At 51.9% G+C, this 21,181-nt stretch overlaps 5 protein-coding genes across 5 annotated transcripts; 2 read left to right on the top strand and 3 right to left on the bottom strand.

Moving 5' to 3' along the window:
• Window positions 1-7,374: 7,374 nt before the first annotated feature.
• Window positions 7,375-9,340, bottom strand: BROUX77_005312 (uncharacterized protein; the record flags this gene model as incomplete). The annotated part of the gene is made up of 3 exons (XM_073750172.1): window positions 7,375-8,417; window positions 8,479-8,891; window positions 8,955-9,340. The coding sequence occupies 3 exons, from the start codon at window positions 9,338-9,340 to the stop codon at window positions 7,375-7,377; spliced, it is 1,842 nt and encodes a 613-aa protein (XP_073604198.1).
• A 601-nt stretch (window positions 9,341-9,941) lies between these two features.
• BROUX77_005311 (uncharacterized protein) lies at window positions 9,942-10,807 on the top strand (the record flags this gene model as incomplete). Its single annotated transcript, XM_073750171.1, has 2 exons — window positions 9,942-10,091; window positions 10,157-10,807. 2 exons carry the CDS (start codon window positions 9,942-9,944, stop codon window positions 10,805-10,807), a joined length of 801 nt encoding a protein of 266 aa, XP_073604197.1.
• A 356-nt stretch (window positions 10,808-11,163) lies between these two features.
• On the bottom strand, window positions 11,164-13,764 carry BROUX77_005310 (uncharacterized protein; the record flags this gene model as incomplete). Its single annotated transcript, XM_073750170.1, has 2 exons — window positions 11,164-13,465; window positions 13,529-13,764. 2 exons carry the CDS (start codon window positions 13,762-13,764, stop codon window positions 11,164-11,166), a joined length of 2,538 nt encoding a protein of 845 aa, XP_073604196.1.
• A 2,304-nt stretch (window positions 13,765-16,068) lies between these two features.
• On the top strand, window positions 16,069-19,497 carry BROUX77_005309 (uncharacterized protein; the record flags this gene model as incomplete). The annotated part of the gene is made up of 4 exons (XM_073750169.1): window positions 16,069-17,743; window positions 17,814-17,899; window positions 17,962-18,274; window positions 18,335-19,497. 4 exons carry the CDS (start codon window positions 16,069-16,071, stop codon window positions 19,495-19,497), a joined length of 3,237 nt encoding a protein of 1,078 aa, XP_073604195.1.
• A 292-nt stretch (window positions 19,498-19,789) lies between these two features.
• BROUX77_005308 (uncharacterized protein) lies at window positions 19,790-20,899 on the bottom strand (the record flags this gene model as incomplete). Its single annotated transcript, XM_073750168.1, has 1 exon — window positions 19,790-20,899. One exon carries the CDS (start codon window positions 20,897-20,899, stop codon window positions 19,790-19,792), a length of 1,110 nt encoding a protein of 369 aa, XP_073604194.1.
• Between the last annotated feature and the right edge of the window lie 282 nt (window positions 20,900-21,181).

Raw genomic sequence — 21,181 nt, 5'->3', positions numbered from 1 at the left:
CCCCAATGCTTTCTTCTGGTGTGCTTCTGTGATAAGCTGTCCTTTCTTTCAACCTTGGCACTTAGGCAAATCGTCAGCCAACTCTAGGGATACCAAAGTCATGCATGCATGCACTTTGCGAGGCCTTTTGATGGTGATGACGATATGTGCACATGTACATACATATGTACGTACTTGTAGTATCGTGGCTTCTAGTGGCTAGCAGCTAGGCAAAGTGAAACGGCCTAGGAGCAGAGGCTGATCTAAGCATATGCAGCGCACAGCACAATATTTCCTTGAGACGGGTTGGGCTTCATCAGGCCGCTGGGACTGCATAAAGATGGCCGGTTGGGCTGGGCTGGGCTGAACAAGTAACAAGCACGGGGCACTATCACACACAGCACACAACCGCCCAACGCCTCTATATCGGCTTGCATATGCCTGTCTTGGAACGCTTTTATACGGCCCCTGCGCGCGCAAACGAAGAGTCGCCAGTCAGCCTTTTTGTTTGCCCCGTCGTTTTTGTGTGTGTCTGTTGTGATGCGAGGCGTCTTTGCTTGGTGATTGGACCAGCATATGGAAAGTCTCATACACATTTGCATCTGTCCATACATGCTGAGAAACAGACAGCCAGGGCGCGCCACGCATATAGCAACGCATTCCAAAGAATGAAACGGCCACGACAACGTCAACGACGACGACAACAGCGGTCGCCCCGCTCCGCCCCGCCTGTGCTCCCGTTCCGCCCCCCTTTTCGGGTGGGCCACGGTCGATTGGGCCTGTCGCGCCTGGTTCCCTGCCGTGGTTCTTGGCTCTGTACTGAGAAGACATAATAACAATGGCTAGTTATAGCTAGTGTATGCTTGGAGCTGGCCCTCGTGTTTGAAACACACTGTCCCTTGGTGCATAGATGGGCCTGTCTTTTTTGATATTCCGCCCGCGGTGCACGTTAGTTAGTGGCAGTAGCGGCGGCGGCCGGGTTGTGGTCTAGAACACCACCTGGCTGGATACAGCTGGAGCTCCAACTGGGCCGGAATATCGCTAGCTTCGTCTTTGGTTGACGATTGTGAAGATTAGAAAGACTTGGGCACAAGGGCCGCATTGTAAGTGGTCCTAACGGACTGCGGCCTAGAGGCGCTGAATAGAGGCAAGACTGGATGATTCCGTAGAGTCACTGAGGAACCCCGGCTCACCACTAAGCCCCAGGCACTCGATGCAGATCTGCCCCATCTCTGCCATAACTATATGCGCCAGTATTAAGGGCGCCAGACCGCTCGTTGCAAAACGCATAAAAGGCGGCGCCGAAGAAAACAGCAAGGAACCGACTCCCACCTCGTCCCATCAACCTTCTGGCAGTGAAAAGAAAATTATGTATGCTCTAGGCAGACCCGAAATCGAAATACACGTATCTGGTCTCTCTTCCGTCGTGCTAAAGCTGGGCGTGCGTGTTGATGTTGCGCAAGCTTGTGGCGTAAGATGCAGGCCGCCCGGGCTTGTCTGTGCTTGTGAAGATCCATTGGCTCACAAGTGCATTTTTGGCTGGGCTAGTTGGCAACGTGGTGGCATCGGTATAAAAATGCGAGCAGGCGGAGACCATTCTAGTTCGGAGTGCTGTGTCTTGGCTGAGTCCATGTCGACGGGAGGCAAAGCGCTTTATTCTGTCTGCCTGCGACAAGCCATCTCTAGCTCAACGGCTACTCGGTCAAGCCCACTCACTAGTCGACTTTCACAGCCTACCTCTGTATTGCTGGATTGCTTCCTGGGGCCCCATCCTTCTCTTGTGACGTCTGCCTCGAGTATGTACAATGTATGTATGCTGCATAGAACCCCGTAAAGCACATGCAAAATTGATCCAATATGTGGCTTACTGCATTGGCAATGGCGACAGCACCAGTGAGCCATGGAACCCAACGAGCCAAAATTCTGCCGAAAGCATGTCCTCTACGTCGCTGTGTCTGTATGTACAGATGTACTTGTGTGTTAGACCTCATGGTATCGGCCTTGGACCCGTCAGTTAATCCCCTTTCCCGTCTCTCACAGAATGCCTGTTTCTCCAGCGCTGGTAAAGACTGAAGAGGGGCGAGAGGGACCTCTCTCTCCAGACACCAGCGTGATCACCCAAAGGTAAAACCACGCCTGTCCCTCACCAGATGTAAGATCTTCACCAGCTTAAGAGGCACTCGGAATCCATAGCGAAGCCCCAACAGGGATACACGAAAAAGTCCGGGGTCAAAGAGGGAGAAGGGGCGTGTGTGGAAAAAGGAGAAGGGGGAGGCAGAAAAAAGAAAATTACTCAGCAGGCTCAGCACCAGCTTATGCCATCAACTTAGCCTGGACGGCCTTGGAATTGAGCCCTTGTCCTGTTTTTCTTTGCGCTGGCTTCACCTGGCCCTGTTCCTGAGGGTTGGTGTGGTCAAGCCACTGGAAACCCAACCGACCACATATTCGCACGCGTCACCCAAAGCCCTGTGGGCGGGCGTGGTGGGTATTTACAGGGCCTGCGATGCCCTGTTTTAGGGCAGAGGGGCGGTGGTCCAGGGCGCAAAGAGGCTGGAAAAGATGGCTAGCCACTGAAGAAGAAGCCTGTTGAGTGCTGGGGGGCTCCTTAACCACATCTGCCAAGCCAGGGATGCAAGGCGAGGCCACCCTGACACGTGACGCCACAGAAAACTGGCTGTGGCTGAATTGGTCCATGAAGAAACATGCCGAGAATTATCACGAACTGACCGCATACAGGTAAAGACGGTTGCGTCCAAGTCATACAGTCCAGCCGAAAGTCTCTCAAACCTCGCAACACTAACAATCCAAAGCAATCGCTCAAACCACTCCCGAAGGACCCAGACCTTTAGGTCGTCTTGGCCACGCTCTCGCTCCTGGAGAGACTCTGCGGCCGCGCTGGACCACTCACAACGAACGGCCGTCGTGATGGGGTGACAGGCATGCCACGCAGCTTTGTATTGGATGTGAATGCGTGCGTGCCTGCCAGCCGCAGGAGCAAGAAGGACAAGTCAGGGCGGGCAGTCAGACGACTGGATCTGTGCCTTGAAAGCCCTTTTCTCCCGGTTAATGGCAGCAAGGGAGCAAGGTGTTTGCCCAAAGCCCAGGGGGGGCGTGTCCATACAAGCAACCCTGGATGCCCTGGGAATGATTGGCTCCAAGAGCTTGGAGCTTGAGACCTTGGGTCCAAGAAGCATCCAGCAGCTTTGTTCTTTCGGGATCAGAGATCAAAGGTCACGGAGCGCCGAGTGTGCCTGGCCGCTGCAGCCGGACGGCGAATGCTACAATGATTTCCAGCCTCATATATATCTGCAAGTGCATACCGTACACAGTTAAACACTTTTTTGAATATACTTGCATGTATCACAATGAGACGGTGAAACTCGTAGCATCACCAGTTTTTCACTGCCATCAAATCAAATCCAACTGGCGGATGTCAGACGAGGCTTCTCTGGAATCGGCCCAAAGACAGAAACACGGGATACAGATACAAACAGGGGACTGAGCGCAATGCTACTCTTGGTCTGTTCTGAGTATGTACTTCCGCATGGTACTTGGACACGCTGTTTGCATGTTTGAGAGCAGCTCGCAGCCCAAGAGTAGCAGGAGGAAGGGGAAGAGGGGAAAGCGGACGAACAAGGCTAAGCACCCAACACAAGGGAGCGAAATCGATCTTGGTTTCCTCCGCCGGCCAGGATGCCCCTTGTTCCCCCTGTCGGGTTTTCTTTCTGGCTATCCACAAGTGTCCACCACCACCACGTCTCAATGCCCTGCTCTGCTGCTGTGGGTTTCCGCTCCTTGACAAGCCACACTCAGCTTCCTTGCTTCTCTTCCTTTTTTTGTGCCTCCCTTCAACACCCTCCATATAATCCTCGGCGGGTCAAGTGGTATTATCCAAGACGGCGATGGCCGACTAGGAGAGGAGCAAGTAGAAACAGGAGAAGTCGTCTGTCAGTCATGCTCGTGTCTGCATGCTGAGAGGGGGAGCAAATGATGAGCGATAATCTTACAGTACTGCACTGTGATTCGAGAAATTTTTTTTTTTTTCTTCTTTTTCCTCTAGTCCCAAGACGCAACAAGAACATCTCCAAACAATGCATACTGTTGTGCCTTGTTAGTGCCGTGTGTCATGGCGCATACCTCCCAGCACGATATCTGTACCATGTGCTGCTGGCCGAGCTAGACCGGCCTAGCTCTCCTAGCTGGGACAATTTTTGGATTCCTCAAAGTCTGTGCTCTCGCCTGGCCGGTTTGGGGCTCAAGTTCTGACAGACTACTTCGTCTATCATCTTCTTGTTGCGTGATAGCAGCTACGGAGCAAATGGGTGTTCTGGCCTCTAGTATCGCCATGCTGCTGCTAGTTCCTTCACGCTGCCAGCATAGCTGAGCGCACTAAGACGCATGCTGCACTTTGGGTTTTAACGGTGGTTTTTTTCTCCCTTTTCTTTGCCTTGCTGATTGGCTTCTATGCTTCTAGTACGTCAATTGGCTCCTCCGTGGCTGATCACTAAACCCTACTTGGGCGGGCTTGCTGAGTCCGGCTGCTCTCCTGCTCGCGTTCTCGGCCGCTCACTCTCATCGCACTATACGTACATGCAACTAACTACGAATTCCTGCTGGATTTATGCGTCTGTCGTGCAGATATCGGGCTGAGAAGCTGGGTATCCGGAACAAGACCAATTTTGCCTCGGATCCTTACTTTAATGTTGTCGTAACTATCTACACTACAAGTAGTGCTCCTAACGACAAGTATATTTTGCGGGGGCAGAAGTAGGAGGGGTGAATGGGGCTTTGAATCAAACTGGAACCATAGCCTGTACGAGGACACTTCAAGCATTGTGTGTGTATGCAGGTCTAGTTATACAGGCTCTGTATACCTTGGAGTAGCAGTATTACCCGAGTTAATAGTCAAGACATCTAAACATGTCTGTAGCAGTATGCACATGAACTCTGTGCCTATTGACCAGACAAGCTATATGTAAATATTGCATGTAGAACACTTTGCCTTACAAATCTCACGGCTTCGGACTTGTCACTCGTCTATGATGCACGTACCCATTCCGCGTTCTTTCTTTATTCTTTTTCTCCACGTCTTTATCGCGCGATACGAGGCCGTTGAAGATCACCAATATCATGAGTCTCCTAGGCAAAGTCCCTCTTGCTTTGCTTGACAACACATGTAACGTTCGTATAAGCATAGTTACATACATACATACATAGTTATGTATGTATGTACAATACAATTAGACTCACACATGCAAGTACTAGCTACTCGACAACTACTATGCTTTGCTTACGCAGTATCCCGCCGATTCTGTCTCCTAATAATGCAACTGGTAGCCAAAAGGTCCCATAGTATGCACGTCGGTGACGTCCAGCTCCAGCGCTGACCATTTTCTCCGTGAACCATAGCCACAGGGCGACGTGCTGAGAACACAATCAAAAGCAACGACATCCTGACAAGAAAAAAGGAAAATATGGCATCCCGGCTTTCACAGTCACAGTCACAATCGCACACCTTGCTATGGCTTGCCTGCTCCCTCTTTTGTCTTTCCACTGTTGATTCCTTTTTTCACATCTCCTCATCCTTTCCTACTTGCACTTGCTTGTGCTTTTAGACATATGTTGAGATGCGAGGACAGCCGATCATAACATAGGGAGATCAAGGGGAGGGGTGCCGTATGCTACACTTCGATATGGTGTGCTGTGTCGCGATGGTTGGACATGTTTGCTTATGCTTGTACAACTTTGTACTTGCATCATTCACTGCCAATACGCCTTGGAACACTGCCTATACAGGTAGTCTTCCGTGCATCTCCTCGGTGTGACCCCCGTTAGTCCTACCGGGGCATCTATCACATCACTGTAGATCGTCCCAGCACGGCGGGACGTTTGGAGATTTCGGCAGCGCTCTTCACCAAGCACTATATCACGCAGTCTTGGCCACATCTTGCTCGCTTGATATTATTGATACGAAGCACATAAATATTGAACGCGAAGCGCCACTGAATGAAAACATTGGTCTCTGATTATTCCGGACCAGAAAGTCTAGGGTCCCTGCCCGACCAAGACACATGATACTGAGCTGAGTTCTCGAGCCGTGTGGATAGCGAGGACGATGAGACTAGAAACATTGACAGGAGACGGAGCTGGTCCGCTGCTGTGTTATCGCCTGTTTAAGCATAGCGATGCGCTAACTACCCATCTCCAACAAAAAAAGATCGGGTGGCCCTGTTTCGACCTTGTTGAGCTGGACCCCCGGAACGACGAGTCTGACGGCGCTCTGCCCAACTCGGGGCGATGGGCTGACTGGTTCTACACCATCACACGCCAAATCACACACTAGTCGCTTGAGCTGGGCCATTCTTCCCTGCTCGTACGTCTTTGTCTGCTCCTCATGCTGACATGTTGCGACTCTGCGTGATGTTTAACTAACTACTAAACCCGTCCCAAAAAAAGGGGAGGCCGGCCCTAAAACTACTCGTAGACTCAAGCGTAGCACAAGACCCGACGGCCGAGAGGCATATCTAGGTCAACCATTCAGGCGGGATGTAGCCTGTGATGAAAGCCTCTCGCTATCTTACAAAGCAAATGAGCCATGGCCCAGCGTGTTACACAAACGGCTGGAGAGTGAAACCGAGAATCTCGAAAACCGCTGCCCGACACCGCCCTCAGCAGATTTAATTTTACCTGCGCTTGAAGACTGCATCTTGTCATAACTGCAGCAACACATGTATGGGGGCAGATTAGGCAACATAATGCAACCAGATAACTGTACATGCGACAGGAATCTATGCAGCAAGGCTCATAGTCATACTTGTAATTCTTGTAGCTGTGCATACACGCACAACAGGCCTTATCCAATGATCTGGTCCTCATGTTTAGTGTGCGTACTACTATGGTGCATGGTTCACCTGCTATTAGCCTGGCCTTGCCTATCTACGTTCATATGCATGCGTGCAGTGGAATGGAGTAGCATGCACCAGAAGCCTGCAGACGCTTGGGTTGCATGAGACATAGGTTCTGGAGATGTAGACAGAGACCTTGGCCGGGGCCGTTGTAGGTATTTGTGATATTGCGTATGCTACGTGGCTATGCAGTCCGTCTGCATGTGTATCTTGAGCCAAGAAGGAAAGAAAGTCTTCGTGGCTGGCCGTTTGGGCGTCGAGGTCCAGGAAGAAAAATCTCGTTTGGCTTTACTAATGGGTACGACTGATGGGTACGTTAAAGGCTCACGGACCAACTTGGGGAATCACGAGCTCAAAGCCTCAACTTCCGGGACCAAAACTGACTTTACATGGACATACAAGTACTACACAGTGTACCAAAACGAAGAGTAGAGGAAACATCAAAGATAGTTATATGCTACATACATACAGACACACCAGATGTAGAGCATTAGGAACCCCCATCTTGCTTGCTCTCCGCCGACGTATCCTGCACCACTGCTCGGCCGCCTTTTAGCTTGGCCACCATGCCCTTCAACGCAGCCACTTTTCTGCGCAGGAACGGCGTTGGTGCCTCGTCCTCGGCCACCATGCGACGCACCAGCAGGTTATACATGCCGCCAAACACCAGCGCCAGCGCCGTGCTAGTGAAGATGATGACATTGTACGGCATGCTGAAGTCGGGCGTCGGCAGATATAGGAGCATACTCGTCGTGCGCAAATTGGCTTCGACCGGCTCCAGGATGCGCACCATAGCGGCCGCCACGTCGAAGCCGCGGTTCGCGTCAGGCGGGTACTCGGTGTATCGGAGGATAGCCTTTTCGAAATCGTACGTCAGGACGACGGTGCTGGCTGGGGGCACTTCCATGCGGATCTCAAGCTGCGAGCCGCGCACGCGGTCCAAGGCAGGGCGGTAATGGACCTCTTTGACAAGTTCAGGCTGTGGGCTGGAGGCGCCTTGAATGCGTGTGTTGAGTGAGTGTACGTAAACACGCATAAACCAAGGTAGCGACTCCATGTAAACAAATTCAACCGTGCCTGTTGAGCTTGGGTTGGTGAGGAGTGTCTGCACACCGCCGTGCTCCTGACCGTATCCCGTCAGACTGCGCTCAACGTATAGTGGCGGAGTTGACGACGCCACGTAGCTGGATACTTCGCCCGTGTTTATGCCGTCGTTTTCGAGGTAGGGAACAGAGAGATCAAATTCCTCGTCAGGTGAGAGAAAGAAGCAGCGCTTCGTTTCGCCGAGGCGAACTTCGCTAGAGGCGCCCGATGTCTGAACTTCGCGGCCCTTAGGAATGGTAATGCAGACGGGCGCAGAGTCGGTTCTGGTGAGTGGACAAGTGCCACGAACATTTTTGCCGAAGAGCTCAGACAGAGCCCATCCCTGGCCGGGCACGTTGTCGATGGGGTAGCAGGCATCGGTCTGGTAATATGGCTTGGTCGGATCACAGTTCAACTCGTCGGCGGGAATTGGTCGAGGGATCGGGTTGTCTACTACAGGTCAGCGCAAGCCCCCTCCAAGTTTTCTTTCTCCGCAAGATAACACACATACCACGCGGGCGCTTGGAGCGCGGGATATCAAGCACCATGTCAATGGTCTGGTCGACTTCCAAAACACAATCCTGTGTGGCACCCTCACCCTGGCAAACCGGGCGAACGTCAATAGACATGCTCTGCCATGAAGCATCAAACAGCTTATGGCCATCGAGTAGAGTCGCAATACCGGCTTTTCCTTTGCATGGGAGCATCTTGAGAAAAGGTGTCAGGTTTTCGGTACAGACTACCTCGTGAGGGAGAACGCCATGGAACAGCTTCATATTAGCACTAGTGCCGTTGACGTAATGGTCTCCGTTTGGCGCAAAAGAGAGTACAGGTCGTGTTGTCCGGGTCTCATCGATGAAGTTGAGTGAGGCACAGAACAATCCAGAGAGCGCATTGGTGAGCACGCGCCATTTATCCCCCGCTCTATACAACAGGATCCAGTCAGCAAGAAAGATCAAGTACCATCAAGCTCGTTGTGATACTCACTCCTCATCTGTAGCAGCATCTAGCCATGCCCATAGCTCAACGCCGGTTCCGCCCTCCTTCTTACCGTCCCACGGCCTTGCGCCCCAATTTTCCGCGTCCCATCGGCCAAGAGCAAAGCGCAAATGCAGCTCCTTTGTCCCAGAATACTCGAGAAGCTGTCCTAGTGACCGAGGAAACAATCGGAAGTTTTGGGTCTGAATGTCCGTGACGGGCTGTTGCGCGCGGAAGTTGAAACTAGCGAGGAGCCCGTTGAGCGGCAATGGTCGGAGGTCTAGTTGTTCGTGGTATTCAGACGAAGACGGTGCGGTCGGTTCTGCTGAGGCTCCAGAGGCAAATCCGCCCGCTGCCGCAAGCAGGGCTAGTATCTGGTGGGAAAAGAGCTGCATGATGAGTTGGATGGTGGGCTGGCTTGTTCCTCCAGTGAGGCTTCAGAGCCTTGAGGGGTGTTATTGCGATTGTGCCCGGGCCCAGTACTCACTAGAAGCCTTATAATGGCGTCTCGTTCTTGTAGAGTGGCACAGAACTGTGCAACGGAGCTGTGAATTTACGGACCTAGTTACTCTACCGTGGCCGGATAATCCGATACGCAAAAGCATAGACCAGGCCCAGAGCTTAGGAACCAGCTGGCAGCTCCTTGCCAGGTCAACATTAAAGCGGTAAGACGCGGCAGAATCTCGTCTGCCTTGGGGAAACTGGCTGCATGGTAGGCACATATGTATTTAGGGTTACATTTTCCTCACAGCGCCACAAAATGTGGCTTTGGGCGCCACATTTAACCTTGCGTTTAACTTCATCAAATCCAAAAGTTTCGTGATCGACTTCAGTTTGATTCTGCGATTTTGCGACTTTTCCAGCGCCATAACCACAACAACGTTTATTTGTATTCCATCCATTTGGCTTTAATTCCCATTGGAATCCGGAACTTGAGTGTCTTTTTATTTCTCTTTATCTCTCTGGAACTCATCTAAATCAACGCTCGCCCACACCATGGCTGCCGAACAACGCAAGCTGCTCGAGCAGCTTATGGGCGCTTCATCATCATCGCGAGCCGCCCAACTGTCGCTTCGCGATCCCAAGGTGTGCCGGTCTTATATTGTTGGTAACTGTCCACACGACCTATTCACAAACACCAAGCAGGTAAGCTCTTTGTTATCAGACTTCGCAGTAGGACACGAGTGGGCGATTAACGCATTTGAGGACAGGATCTCGGCCCGTGTACACGTGTACATTCCGAAAATCTCAAGACCGAGTACGAGGGGCTATCAGATCGCGAGAAACAAGGCTATGGCTTCGAGCACGACTACATGCGCGACCTGCAAAAGTACATTGAGTCTTGCAACATGCGCATCGAACAAGCGCAGCGCCGTCTTGAGAAGACTCCCGACGAGATCCGCCAAACCAACAATCTCCTGAAGAACATTGTCGACATGTCTACGAACGTTGACAATGGCCTGATGGAGGTTGAAATTCTAGGAGAGATGGGCGAAGTTCACCGTGCAATGGACGAGCTCTACCGTGTGCGCCAGTACGCACAAATCAAGGCCGACCGCGAAAAGGATCTCAAGGATCTTTCCGACACCAGCGGCCCGTCTGGCCATCAGAAGCTGCAGGTGTGCGACGTGTGTGGCGCGTACCTCAGCAGGCTCGACAACGACAGGCGTCTGGCCGACCACTTTTATGGCAAGATGCACCTTGGCTATGCTCAGATGCGCAAGGCCTACGAGGCGTTCCCCAAGGATATGCGCTCGCGTATGCGCGGCAGCGGTGGTGACAGAGGCGGCGACGATGACCACGGGCCGAGAGGGCCGCGCGGAAACGGCTACAAGGGAGGCCGGAATCGAGGACGGTGGTAAATGTTGATACCGTAGGACGGGCGTTCTTGGAGTACTTCTTTTCTATTTGCTTGATTTTTTAGGGAAACTTTTCGTTCTGGTTTGCTGGGCCAGCTGTTTTTTTTTGTTGTACGCGGAAAACAAAACAGGGTACGAGGGTTAGGCGCATGGGGCGGGAACCTGTCATTTACACAACTATGCATTTCTTTTTGGTTCTCAGGCAAGTATTGTCATCTAGAGCAGCATGTGATAATTAACCAAAGTTTTAAATCGCTTGGACATATGCTAAGTATTTACAAGAAGGGTATTCCACGAACTAACTACCAACATCAGCTCCTCCGCCATCATTGTCTACAAGCTAAACGAAGCCTACACGATCACACGCACTGCGAGTAGTAGCTGTTCATCTCTGTGCAGGTGTAGCCAGTCACACAGGTGGTAGCACCCTTCCAGCTGGAACCTCCGCACTGGGCGTAGGCGGAAGCGGCCTTCTGAGCGGTAGCAGGCGGGGTAGCGGCAGCCTTGGGAGGGGTGGTGGCCTTGGCAGAAGTGGTGGTAGAGGTAGCATCAGCGGCAGCAACCTTGATGTCAGCAGCAGCAACGCCAGTCGTAGCCGCAGTGGTGGCAGAGGAACCGGGAGCGGTAGTAGACGAGGCAGGCTTGCTCGTAGTGTCGGCGGGAGCCGAGCCACCAGTGGTGGTCAGGTAGAAGACACCACGGCCGTTGGTGCCGACGTAGACGACATTGGCCTCGTTGTTGCTGCCAGCAAGGAAGCAGCCACCCATGGCACCGAAGCCCTGAGAGTCACCCTGGACGTCGGTCCAGGTGGCGCCGTTGTCACTAGAGCTGTAGACCTTCTCGCCAGTGGAGCCCTTGGCAATAACGTAGATGTTGAAGCCCGAGGTACCCTTGCCCAGGGCAATGGCGTGGGCATCAGACAGAACACCGCTGCCAAGAGCAGTGAAAGTCTTGCCAAAGTCAGTCGAGGTGAAGATACCAACATCGGTAGTGACGTAGACGGTTCCAGCAGTGCTAGGGTGAGCAGCAATGGTGCGGACGGCAGTAGCGCTCTTCAACTCACCGGCCTTGGCAAAGGTAGCACCAGAGTCGGAAGAAACGTAGAAGACGCCCTCAGAGCCACCATAGAAGTACTTGGCATCCTTCTTGTCCGAAGCAATGGCGGCGCCAGAGGGCAGAGAAGAAATAGCAGAGAAGGTGGCAGTGCCGACAGAGTGCATGACACCGCTGTTGGCAGTTGACCAGACCATGGCGCCGGCATCAGCAGAGATTGCAATGTGGCCGCCAGCGGCGGTGGTGCCCGAGGCAGTGTTGGCAGACCAGGTAATACCACCGTCAGTGGAGATGGCAATCTGGTTGGTACCAGCAGTGTTTCCAGCGCGGACGACGGTCTTGGGAGAGCCACCGGCGTAGTCGACACTGCTCGAGGAGGGGAACTTGGGGCCGTCCCACAAGGTCTTGGGAGAAGTGCCCAGGTCGGCGAAGGTGGGGAAGGTGAAACCACTGTTGTCACCAATGGCAGCGAGAAGCTCAGAACCGCCGGGAACGCTGGCAAGCTGCAGAACAGCCATCTCTTCAATACCGTCGGCCTTGACCTCAATCTTGATAGTGCGCTCGGCAGTATCCCATTTGGTCAGATCACGGCCACCGAACATGGTCAGGCCAGTGCCGTAGGTCCAGTGGTCCGAGTCGGTAGGGTCAATTTCGAGAGACTCAATCATCCAGCCGACCTTCTTGGTGTCATTCTTCAGGAAAGCCTCCATCCAAGGGGCAGCGCTGAAGTCCTGGGTGAAGTGCAGGTTACGGTCAGGGTAGGTAGTCATCTCCCAAAGCTTGGACCAAGTGGTACCCGAGTCAGTTGAGCGGAAGAGCTGGGCGTCGGGTGTCCACGAGTTGAGAGTAGCGACCATGATGGTGCCGGGCTTCTTCATATCCACGGCAAGACCACCAAAGCCAAAGTACAGGTCGCTGCCAGTGACGGGGGTGATGTCCTTCCAGGTGTTGGCCTTGAGATCGTAGCGGAAGACGCCACCCATAGAGCCATCGTAGGGGCCAGTGCCATCGCTGTAGGAGAGGTACATGGCGTTCTCGCTGGGAGAAAGGCGGCACTTGTGGGGGAAGTACTTCTTGGGCTGGTCGGCAACGGCGGTCCAGGTAGCACCGGCATCCTTAGACTCCCAGACAGAAGCACCAGAGGTAGTGTTGTCAGCAGTACCAACAAAGATGCGCGAAGTGGCGCCAGACAGGGCAGTAGAGGTGCTGTCAAAGGTGACAAAGGTGACGCCCTGGGGGTCGCTGCTGTAGCCACTGGTGTCGGAGGGGTTGTTGGCATAGGGGCCCTTGTTGGTGAATGAGGTGACCTGGGTGAAGGTCTTGCCGGAATCAGTCGACTTCCAGAGACCCTTACCGGAGCGGGCTCCAAAGTACAGGATGTTGGAGTTGATGGGGTCAACAGCCAGACGTTCACCCATACCACGACCGGGCATGTTACCACCGACCTTAAAGGGCAGCTCGGTAACGGACCACGTGTTGCCTTGGTCGGAAGACCGAATGATGGCACCGTTGTTCGGGTCCCAGCTGTTGGTGTACATGCCAACGGCGGCGTAGACGTTCTTGGGATCCTTGGCATCAACAGCCAAGGCGTCGATGCCCCAACGGTTCCTTTAGGGCGCGTTGTCAGTAATGTTCATAGCGCAACCTGACATGTAATGCTGTCCAACTTACCAAGTGTCATCGAAGGCTAGACCGTCAGTCAGGATAGTCCAGGAGTCATCCTTGTTAATACGGTAAAGACCGCCCATATCGGTACGGGCATAGGCCAGGCCGGCCTCGGTAGGGTGGAAGACAACGGAGGGGATAAAGCCACCACCGCCGCCAAACTTGACGTTCTTCCATTCGCTGGCGGCCTGAATAGGCACGGCAGCTGCCACCAGGGCAGTGAGGCTCTTGAAGAGACCCATTGTCAAGAAGTGAGGCCACAAAGGGCGAAGCAGGGGAAAGAAGGCGAGGGGGTCAGATGACGGTCAAAGTAAAAGAATGTGGGTATGGCTCAAGCAGTCAATGCCGGATGCCAACACGAAAAAGAAGGACAAAATAAGAAACGAAGTAAGGAATGAATATGTGGCCTTGACCGACGCAAGTGAGTGGACTGGTTGGATCGCAAGATATCAGCAGAAGGATATCGCCGGTCACAACAGGAACTATCGTGTCACTATATATACTATTCTTCTTTTCCAAGCCTCCAGCCTATCTAGCACTCGATTGCCTGCTTCGGATATCGACGACACAAATCAACCATTCAGGGTTCTCCTACCTAGCCCACCAACTCAGGTTGTTTTCTGCCACTAGGGGGTCAAAAGCTTGTTCCTTCGTCGTCTCGCTTTTACTTCCGAAATTAGCCTTTCTCGGGTTCTTGATCTAGAGGAAATGCAACGCTAGGACACAAATTTCCCATGAATCAGATCCTGGGGCTGTCTTCACTGATTTTCTCCACAGCGGCCTTCTGACTTCCAGGGACGTGATGGTGATGGGTACCAAGCGGATAGACGTGCACTTTCGGCTTCCGTATGGTGACGCGACTTGTTTGACATGTGTGTTCAGGTTGTTATGGTATCTCCAGTACCAATAATCGTATCTGTATTGTTCAAGTAGCCAGAGTTGTGTCTATTTACAAACCTGTATGTATAGACTGATCTTGTCAGGGGGCGGCCAGCCCTCGACTCACGTTTGACATGTGCATGAAAAGCACCACTCACACGTGATGGGCGATTTGCCCTGCGCCAGACCGTCACAGTCTGCACACAAGTTGCCCCCCTCAAAAGTGCTTCTTGTTCCTTTGCGGCACCCTCAATGTCGCGCGTAGCCGCTCAGTGCCTCGCATTGTCTTTGCCCCATACAGCGAGACCCAAACTTGCGCAAGACGGACTTTGTTGGACTCTTCATGATATTGCCGACGTCCTGGGGCGTCATCCTTGTTTGCATCACTCACCTCTCTCCCCCTAATGGCGACCTCGGGTCCCTTTGCTCGCACTTGTTCCTTCGACGCCAATAGGAGACCAGCAAAGCGCGAACATGCCCATTCTAGAAAGGGGAAGATCAGATGAAGACAGAGGTTCTCGGAGCATCTGGCCCATATACACCTGCCCAGTTGCAAAATCCGTTGTTTCAGACGTAGGTACGCAGAGAATCCGCCCGTTAGACCCAGATGACCCGCTCCACAGGCTGCTGTTCGATATCGGGGTAAGCGGCCTGCAAAGCCCTTTGCCAGCCCAGGCTCGTCTGTTGCGCGTCTGTATCGCCTGTGGATACATGTACCGGGATGCGTGCAAGTGCAGTTCGTATTTACGGTAGTAAACACGGCATCTGGACGAGCCGCATTGACTCCGGCTTTTGATCTGTGCCAAGACTGAAAGAAACATGGCAACGTCGACAGAGAGGGTCCAAGTCCCGCTGCAGCCTGTCCTTGGGGGCGCGATCGAGATCGTCGGAGTCCACATGGACGGACGAAAAGCTCCGTGTGAATTTAGTCCGAGCCGTAAACCCTAATGCAGTTCAATGATGCAGCATGTTGCCCAATTTGTAATGTGCACCCCAAACGGATAGTTACCCCCCAGATTTAGACATCAAAGATGAAACAACAGACAAAAGATGGCCAATTACCCCCAGAAAACTGCTCTATTTGACTCCAATGCGAGCAACTGCAGCGGCGGTACCACCCAACGAAAGCAAGTCTCAAGTGTTCGTTGCGTAGTTACTTCTCGTGTAGAAGCATTGGCCAACTACATAGTGAGCTACTTTTCGCTCTTTTTTTTTTCCGCATAAGCCTCTCCAACTCTTCTTCTCCTCCGCACTTTCTCTGTCTGCTATTGACTATCGAAATCTTCATGTCTTCTACACCAATTTCCTGTGAATATCGCGCCTCTTTCTACAACTGCATGCTCCCTTCACACAGCACCCTCGTCGTCCTCTTCTGCCTGCTTCCCCCCTCAATCACAAGAGCCTTGACAGTGGCGCACGCGCCCCTGCACTGGCCCAACTTTATCGCTTTGATGGCGACTGTTGAACTAGCATCAAACATTTTCCTTACAGCAGACAGCCTCGTCGCCGTAAAAATAGCACAACAAAGACGGTTGGTTAATCATTTAAAAACCCCGGGGGCTTTGTCATTCTGAGGCTTGGGCGGAGTTCCACGCTTCATATAGAAAATCATTTCATTAACCGACAGGGCTTTATTGTTAATTGCCGACCCTGGTGTTGGTGTTACAATGGAAACTTGCTTAGACCCTGTGCCTCCTGGCTCAGAGACGGTCACTCGGCAGACTACTTCCAATATCCATAAGATGCGGTCCCAAATTCCGGATTGGAGCAACCTCAAGGTCCTCCATCGTAATACCGTACCACCGCGACCTTTTTTCCTTGTCTATGAAAGTGAACATCTAGTAGCCACAGATGTATCCCATGCTACCATTGCGAAAAATCGTCTTTATCCAGCCAAGTTCTTTCAGTGCCTGTCTGGTACGTGGAAGTTCCAGCATTCTTATTCGCCACTTGCAGGAAGTCATGATTTCTGGGATCCCAACTTTGACACTTCAGCTTGGGGCGATATCAAAGTCCCTGGGATGTGGCAGCTCCAAGGCTTTGGAAAAGGCCCTCAGTATACCAACTTTGACTATCCATGGTCGGTAAACCCTCCTCATGTGCCATATGATCAAAATGAATGCGGGAGATATGTGACAGAATTCCATGTTTCTTCTCGAAACCCACAATACCCCCATTTTATTCGCTTTGAGGGAGTTGATTCTGCCTTTTCGGTTTGGGTAGATGGCGAATATGTTGGATACTCACAAGGCGCCAGAAACCCAAGTGAGTTTCGTCTCTCGACCTCGCAGCATCAGCCTGGCCGTCATTTTCTCGCAGTTGAAGTATGCCAGAGATGTGATGGGTCCTACCTCGAGGACCAAGATCAATGGTGGCTAAGTGGAATTTTCCGTGATGTTTGGCTTCGTATTCTTCCTCCAAACAGCCCTGTTGACTTTTGCATCAAGACAATTTTTCAAGATCAAGATTTCACTAAAGCTACGCTTCAGGTCCAAATCCAATTCAGCCGCGGAGCTAGTGGCAAACTAGAGCTTTCGCTTTTTGGCCATGACCTCGAGCAAAAAAAGAGAACCGTTATTGACTCTGACTGTTTTTCTGATAAGCCTGGCTACCAAACAATTGAGATGTCTGTGGAGAACCCCATGCTTTGGACTGCCGAAACTCCGTACTTGTACGACCTTTTCATCTCAACTTCAGATAGCCATATCGGACATAGAGTCGGATTTCGACAAGTTAATCTCATCGATGGCGTGTTCTGTATTAACGGAAGCCCTGTCAAACTGCGAGGTGTCAATCGCCATGAGCACCATTCCGACTTTGGAAGAAGTGTTCCATTCCTTGACATGAAACGCGATTTGGAGCTAATGAAGGAGCACAACATCAATGCCATCCGAACTTCTCATTATCCCAATGATACTTTGGTGTACCACGTTGCTGATGAGTTGGGGATTTACATCGTGGATGAAGCAGACTTGGAGTGCCACGGGTTTGAAGCAGCAAGCGATCGCCCTGAAAAGTTTACTTCTGACAACCCAGAATGGGAGGCAGCATACGTGGACAGAGCTCAAAGAATGGTCTTGCGAGACCGCAACCATCCATGTATAATCATGTGGTCTCTAGGGAATGAATCCTGGTATGGGCGGAACCATCAGGTGATGGCGGACTACATCAAAAAAGTCGATAGCACACGGCCTATTCACTATGAGGGTGATCAGAAAGCGCTTACTGCTGATATTTTTAGCCGCATGTACCTACATCCAGAGGAACTCAGCCGATTTTCCCAGGAGAAAGATTGGAAGAAACCACTGGTACTCTGTGAGTATGCGCATGCTATGGGATGTGGTAAGTCTTTCGGAGCTTCCCTAAGGCGATGTTTTGAGCCTGGACTTCCGGCTAAAATTGTTCACACCAGGACCTGGAGCAATCAAGAACTATGTTGAGCTTTTTTACAAGCATCCTCGCTTGATAGGAGGCTTCGTATGGGAATGGGCGAACCATGTAAGTCACTATACGAGGTTTAAATGTTAACAGTGTTTATATGGATTTTAACAATCAAGTAGGGCCTAAGGATGACTACCAAAACTGGCAAACAGCGTATTGCATATGGTGGTGATTTTGGTGATGATCCAAACGATTCTAACTTTGTTCTGGATGGCCTCTGCGACTCCTTTCACAAGCCTGGTCGAGGGCTTGTAGAATATGCCAAAGCTATTGAGCCCATACAATGCATCGAGCTTCACAGAGACACTGTTACCATTGTCAATCGTTATGATTTCCAGACGCTTGACAACATCATATGCACATGGTCTGTCATATTTGAGCATGATTTACTCACACAGTCTTCTCCTCCCCGCCTGGTAGCCATTCCAAAAGGTAAATATTATGTTATTCTACCATGTTATTGAAGTCCTCCAAACTAACCACAGCCTATAGGAGTTAAACCCCATACAAAATCTCAGATAACTCTAAAGGGCCTTGATTCGCTACTGTTTACGTGTACGAAAGAGGTCTTTGTTGACTTGAAGTTCTACTTTGCCATGCGCTCTACCATCAACCAGTATGAGCAAACGCGTGACTTGACCAACCCCATTGCTTCTAGCCAGTTTCAAGTTGATAACTTGCACAAAAATGTGAATTCTCTACCAACGCTAGGAAAACTCTCTATGAGCGCTATATCTGGACGTCAAAACGGACAAAACCTGGATATTGACGTTCCAGGCTGCCAGTCATGGCGAATGGACACGATAACTGGCTCTATAGTCAGCTGGAAACTGGCAGGCGGACGAGAGCTCTTTGCTGGGCCTTTGACCATGGGGTTCTATCGTGCACTTACTGACAACGATCGACTTTGTCAGTTTGGTCGTCACTGGAAAGAGAAAAGGCTACATCAGGCAAAGACTCATGTCCACCACATACGATGGCATGATGGGCCGGGAAATGCTATCACTGTCACCGTCAAAGGAAGACATGCACCACCAGTCCTAGCCTGGGGCATTGATATTACCACAGTGTATATTTTTACGTCTGCAGGCTTGAACATCAAGGTCACAGGAACACCACGAGGTTCTACACCCGACTCAGTGCCTCGCATTGGGTTAGATGTCGCTTTGAATGGTATCGATGCGGTTAAATGGTGGGGTCGAGGGCCTGGTACATCTTACAGAGACATGAAGGATAGCCAGTTCTTTGGCCTTTGGGAGATGAATCTACCCGAGCCTCTCGACTCTATTCCCGAGTACCCCCAGGAGTCAAGCAATCGAACCGACGTGCGTTGGGTTGTCTTCTCTACAAAGTCTGCTCATGGGTATAGACAACCACTACTCAAAGCAAACTTCCATGGATTAGTTGGGGCATCGTTCAGTGCCAAGAGATACACCGAAGAGGATATTGACGCCGCTCTACACCGTGATGAGCTTGAAGAAAAGCAAACAAAAGAAACACATGTCCGACTAGACTGGGCGCATAATGGGATTGGCACTGGATCATGTGGTCCAGCAACCCTGCCCGAGCATGAGCTCAATCTCGAGGAGGGCGTTCCATTTAAGTTTGATATCGACTTGATTGGATTGGCACACAAAGAATCGAGAAGGGCATAGTATGAACAATCACGAGAGATTCAGCATATGTATGGGTCATTATTTGAGACGGCATGTCATTCAAGGACTACCTATCTAAATTATATGTATTCAGGCATCACAGCAGTAATCATTTGTCAAACCACTAAAAATAAAAGGAGAAGAAAAAAAAAGCGCCAAAAAAAAATATGAACCCTCAAAGTGACAGACGTAGAAGCAGAGTCTGTTCACTCATGAGAAAGAAGAGAAGAGGAAATTGACAAGGACACTGTGTGCTCTATAAGTTCGCATCAGAACCAAGACTACCGACCGCTTACAGGCTACGGACGTCACGGGCGTGAGAGCGTCTGCGCTTCTTGCTGCAGGTCTTGCTGCCAGAGGCAGAAGTGGGAACAGCAGGCGAGGCAGAAGTGGGAGCAGCGCCGTAGGAAGGCTCGGTGGCAGCGGGAGTGGTAGGGACGACGGGAGCGGCAGCAGAGGTAGAGGAGCCGGCAGCGGAGGAATCACCGCCGTAGGTGGGCTCACTGGCAGCGGGGGTAGTGGTGGTGCTGCCAGCGGCAGGGGCGGACGAGGAACCACCGGCGTTGGTCGGCTCAGCTCCACTGACACCACCGCTAATGGGGGTAGGCTCGATGGTAGAAGCGGGAGCGACCGACTTCTGGTCAATAATAGGGGTGGCGCCGGGGATCAGAGCCGGGCCGGGCACATCGTAGGCAGTAGCCGAGGTGTACAGGCTGAAGTCCCAGATGGGGTCGCTGTCAGTGTACAGCTTCTCACCGACAGTGCCGCTAGGCTTGTCAGTACCGGTACCGGTGACCTTGATGGTCACGCACTGGGGGTAGTTTTGGGGAGAGCCGGTGCTGTGCATGGCAATAATCTCGTTACGCAGAACATACAGACCGGGAGCAATGGAGCTGGGGATCTGCACCTGCCACGAGTTGTTGTTCTTGATCATCAGATCGGAACCCCAGTAGCCGGAGTTCATGGAGTTGTCAATCAGGCCGACCTGCGAGATCTTGAACCACTCCAGGCTGGTCTTGTCGACGGTGCCGCAGCCGGCGTCGGGGCAAGGAGCCATGTAGTCAATAACGGGGCCCTTGTGGGACTCGGGCCAGGCGGTCCAGTCGAGCTGGACAATGCTGCCAGCGGCAACAGTGGCGTAGCCGGTCGAGGCGTTGGCGCTCAGGTGGCAGACGATGTCGGGAGTAGCGAAGGACTCCTTGCCGACGAAACCGTTGTCCATGGCCTTGTTGGACCAACCAACGACATCGGGGTAGTTGTCGTTGTAGCCCATGCCCTTGTTGATGTCCCAGCCCTGGTAGAAGGCCTGGTCGACGATGATGTCGGTGACGTGACCGTGGGCGCGGACAGTGGCGGCCGACAGCAGAGCCGCAGCGGCAACGGAAGAGGTGAAAGAAGGCATCTTGATGGATATAAGGTCCGACCGGCGGGAAGGGTAGATCTGAAGAGATAGAGGGGGGGAGAGGGAGGATTACAAAAAGGTTGGTGTTAAAAGAGAGTGAGTATCAAAAGACAGAACTTCCAATCAATGGAAGAGTTCAAAGAAAAAGAGAGTGGTTGTCAGACGTAAACGTCAAAGAACAGAAAAAGAAGGTAAAAAGAGTGGTTGTGTGGTGCTGGAGTGCTAAGCCTGAGGAGGAAAAGAAGACCAAGAGACTGACAAGAGGAGAGTAAGTCCGGGTCT

The sequence above is a fragment of the Berkeleyomyces rouxiae genome (genome assembly GCF_048999995.1).
Source record: "Berkeleyomyces rouxiae strain 22BRR77 chromosome Unknown BrBRR77_ptg000005l, whole genome shotgun sequence".
NCBI classification, from domain to species: domain Eukaryota; kingdom Fungi; phylum Ascomycota; class Sordariomycetes; order Microascales; family Ceratocystidaceae; genus Berkeleyomyces; species Berkeleyomyces rouxiae.
The sequence above is the reverse complement of the archived record's forward strand: the minus strand, read 5'-3'. Positions and strand labels throughout refer to the sequence as shown.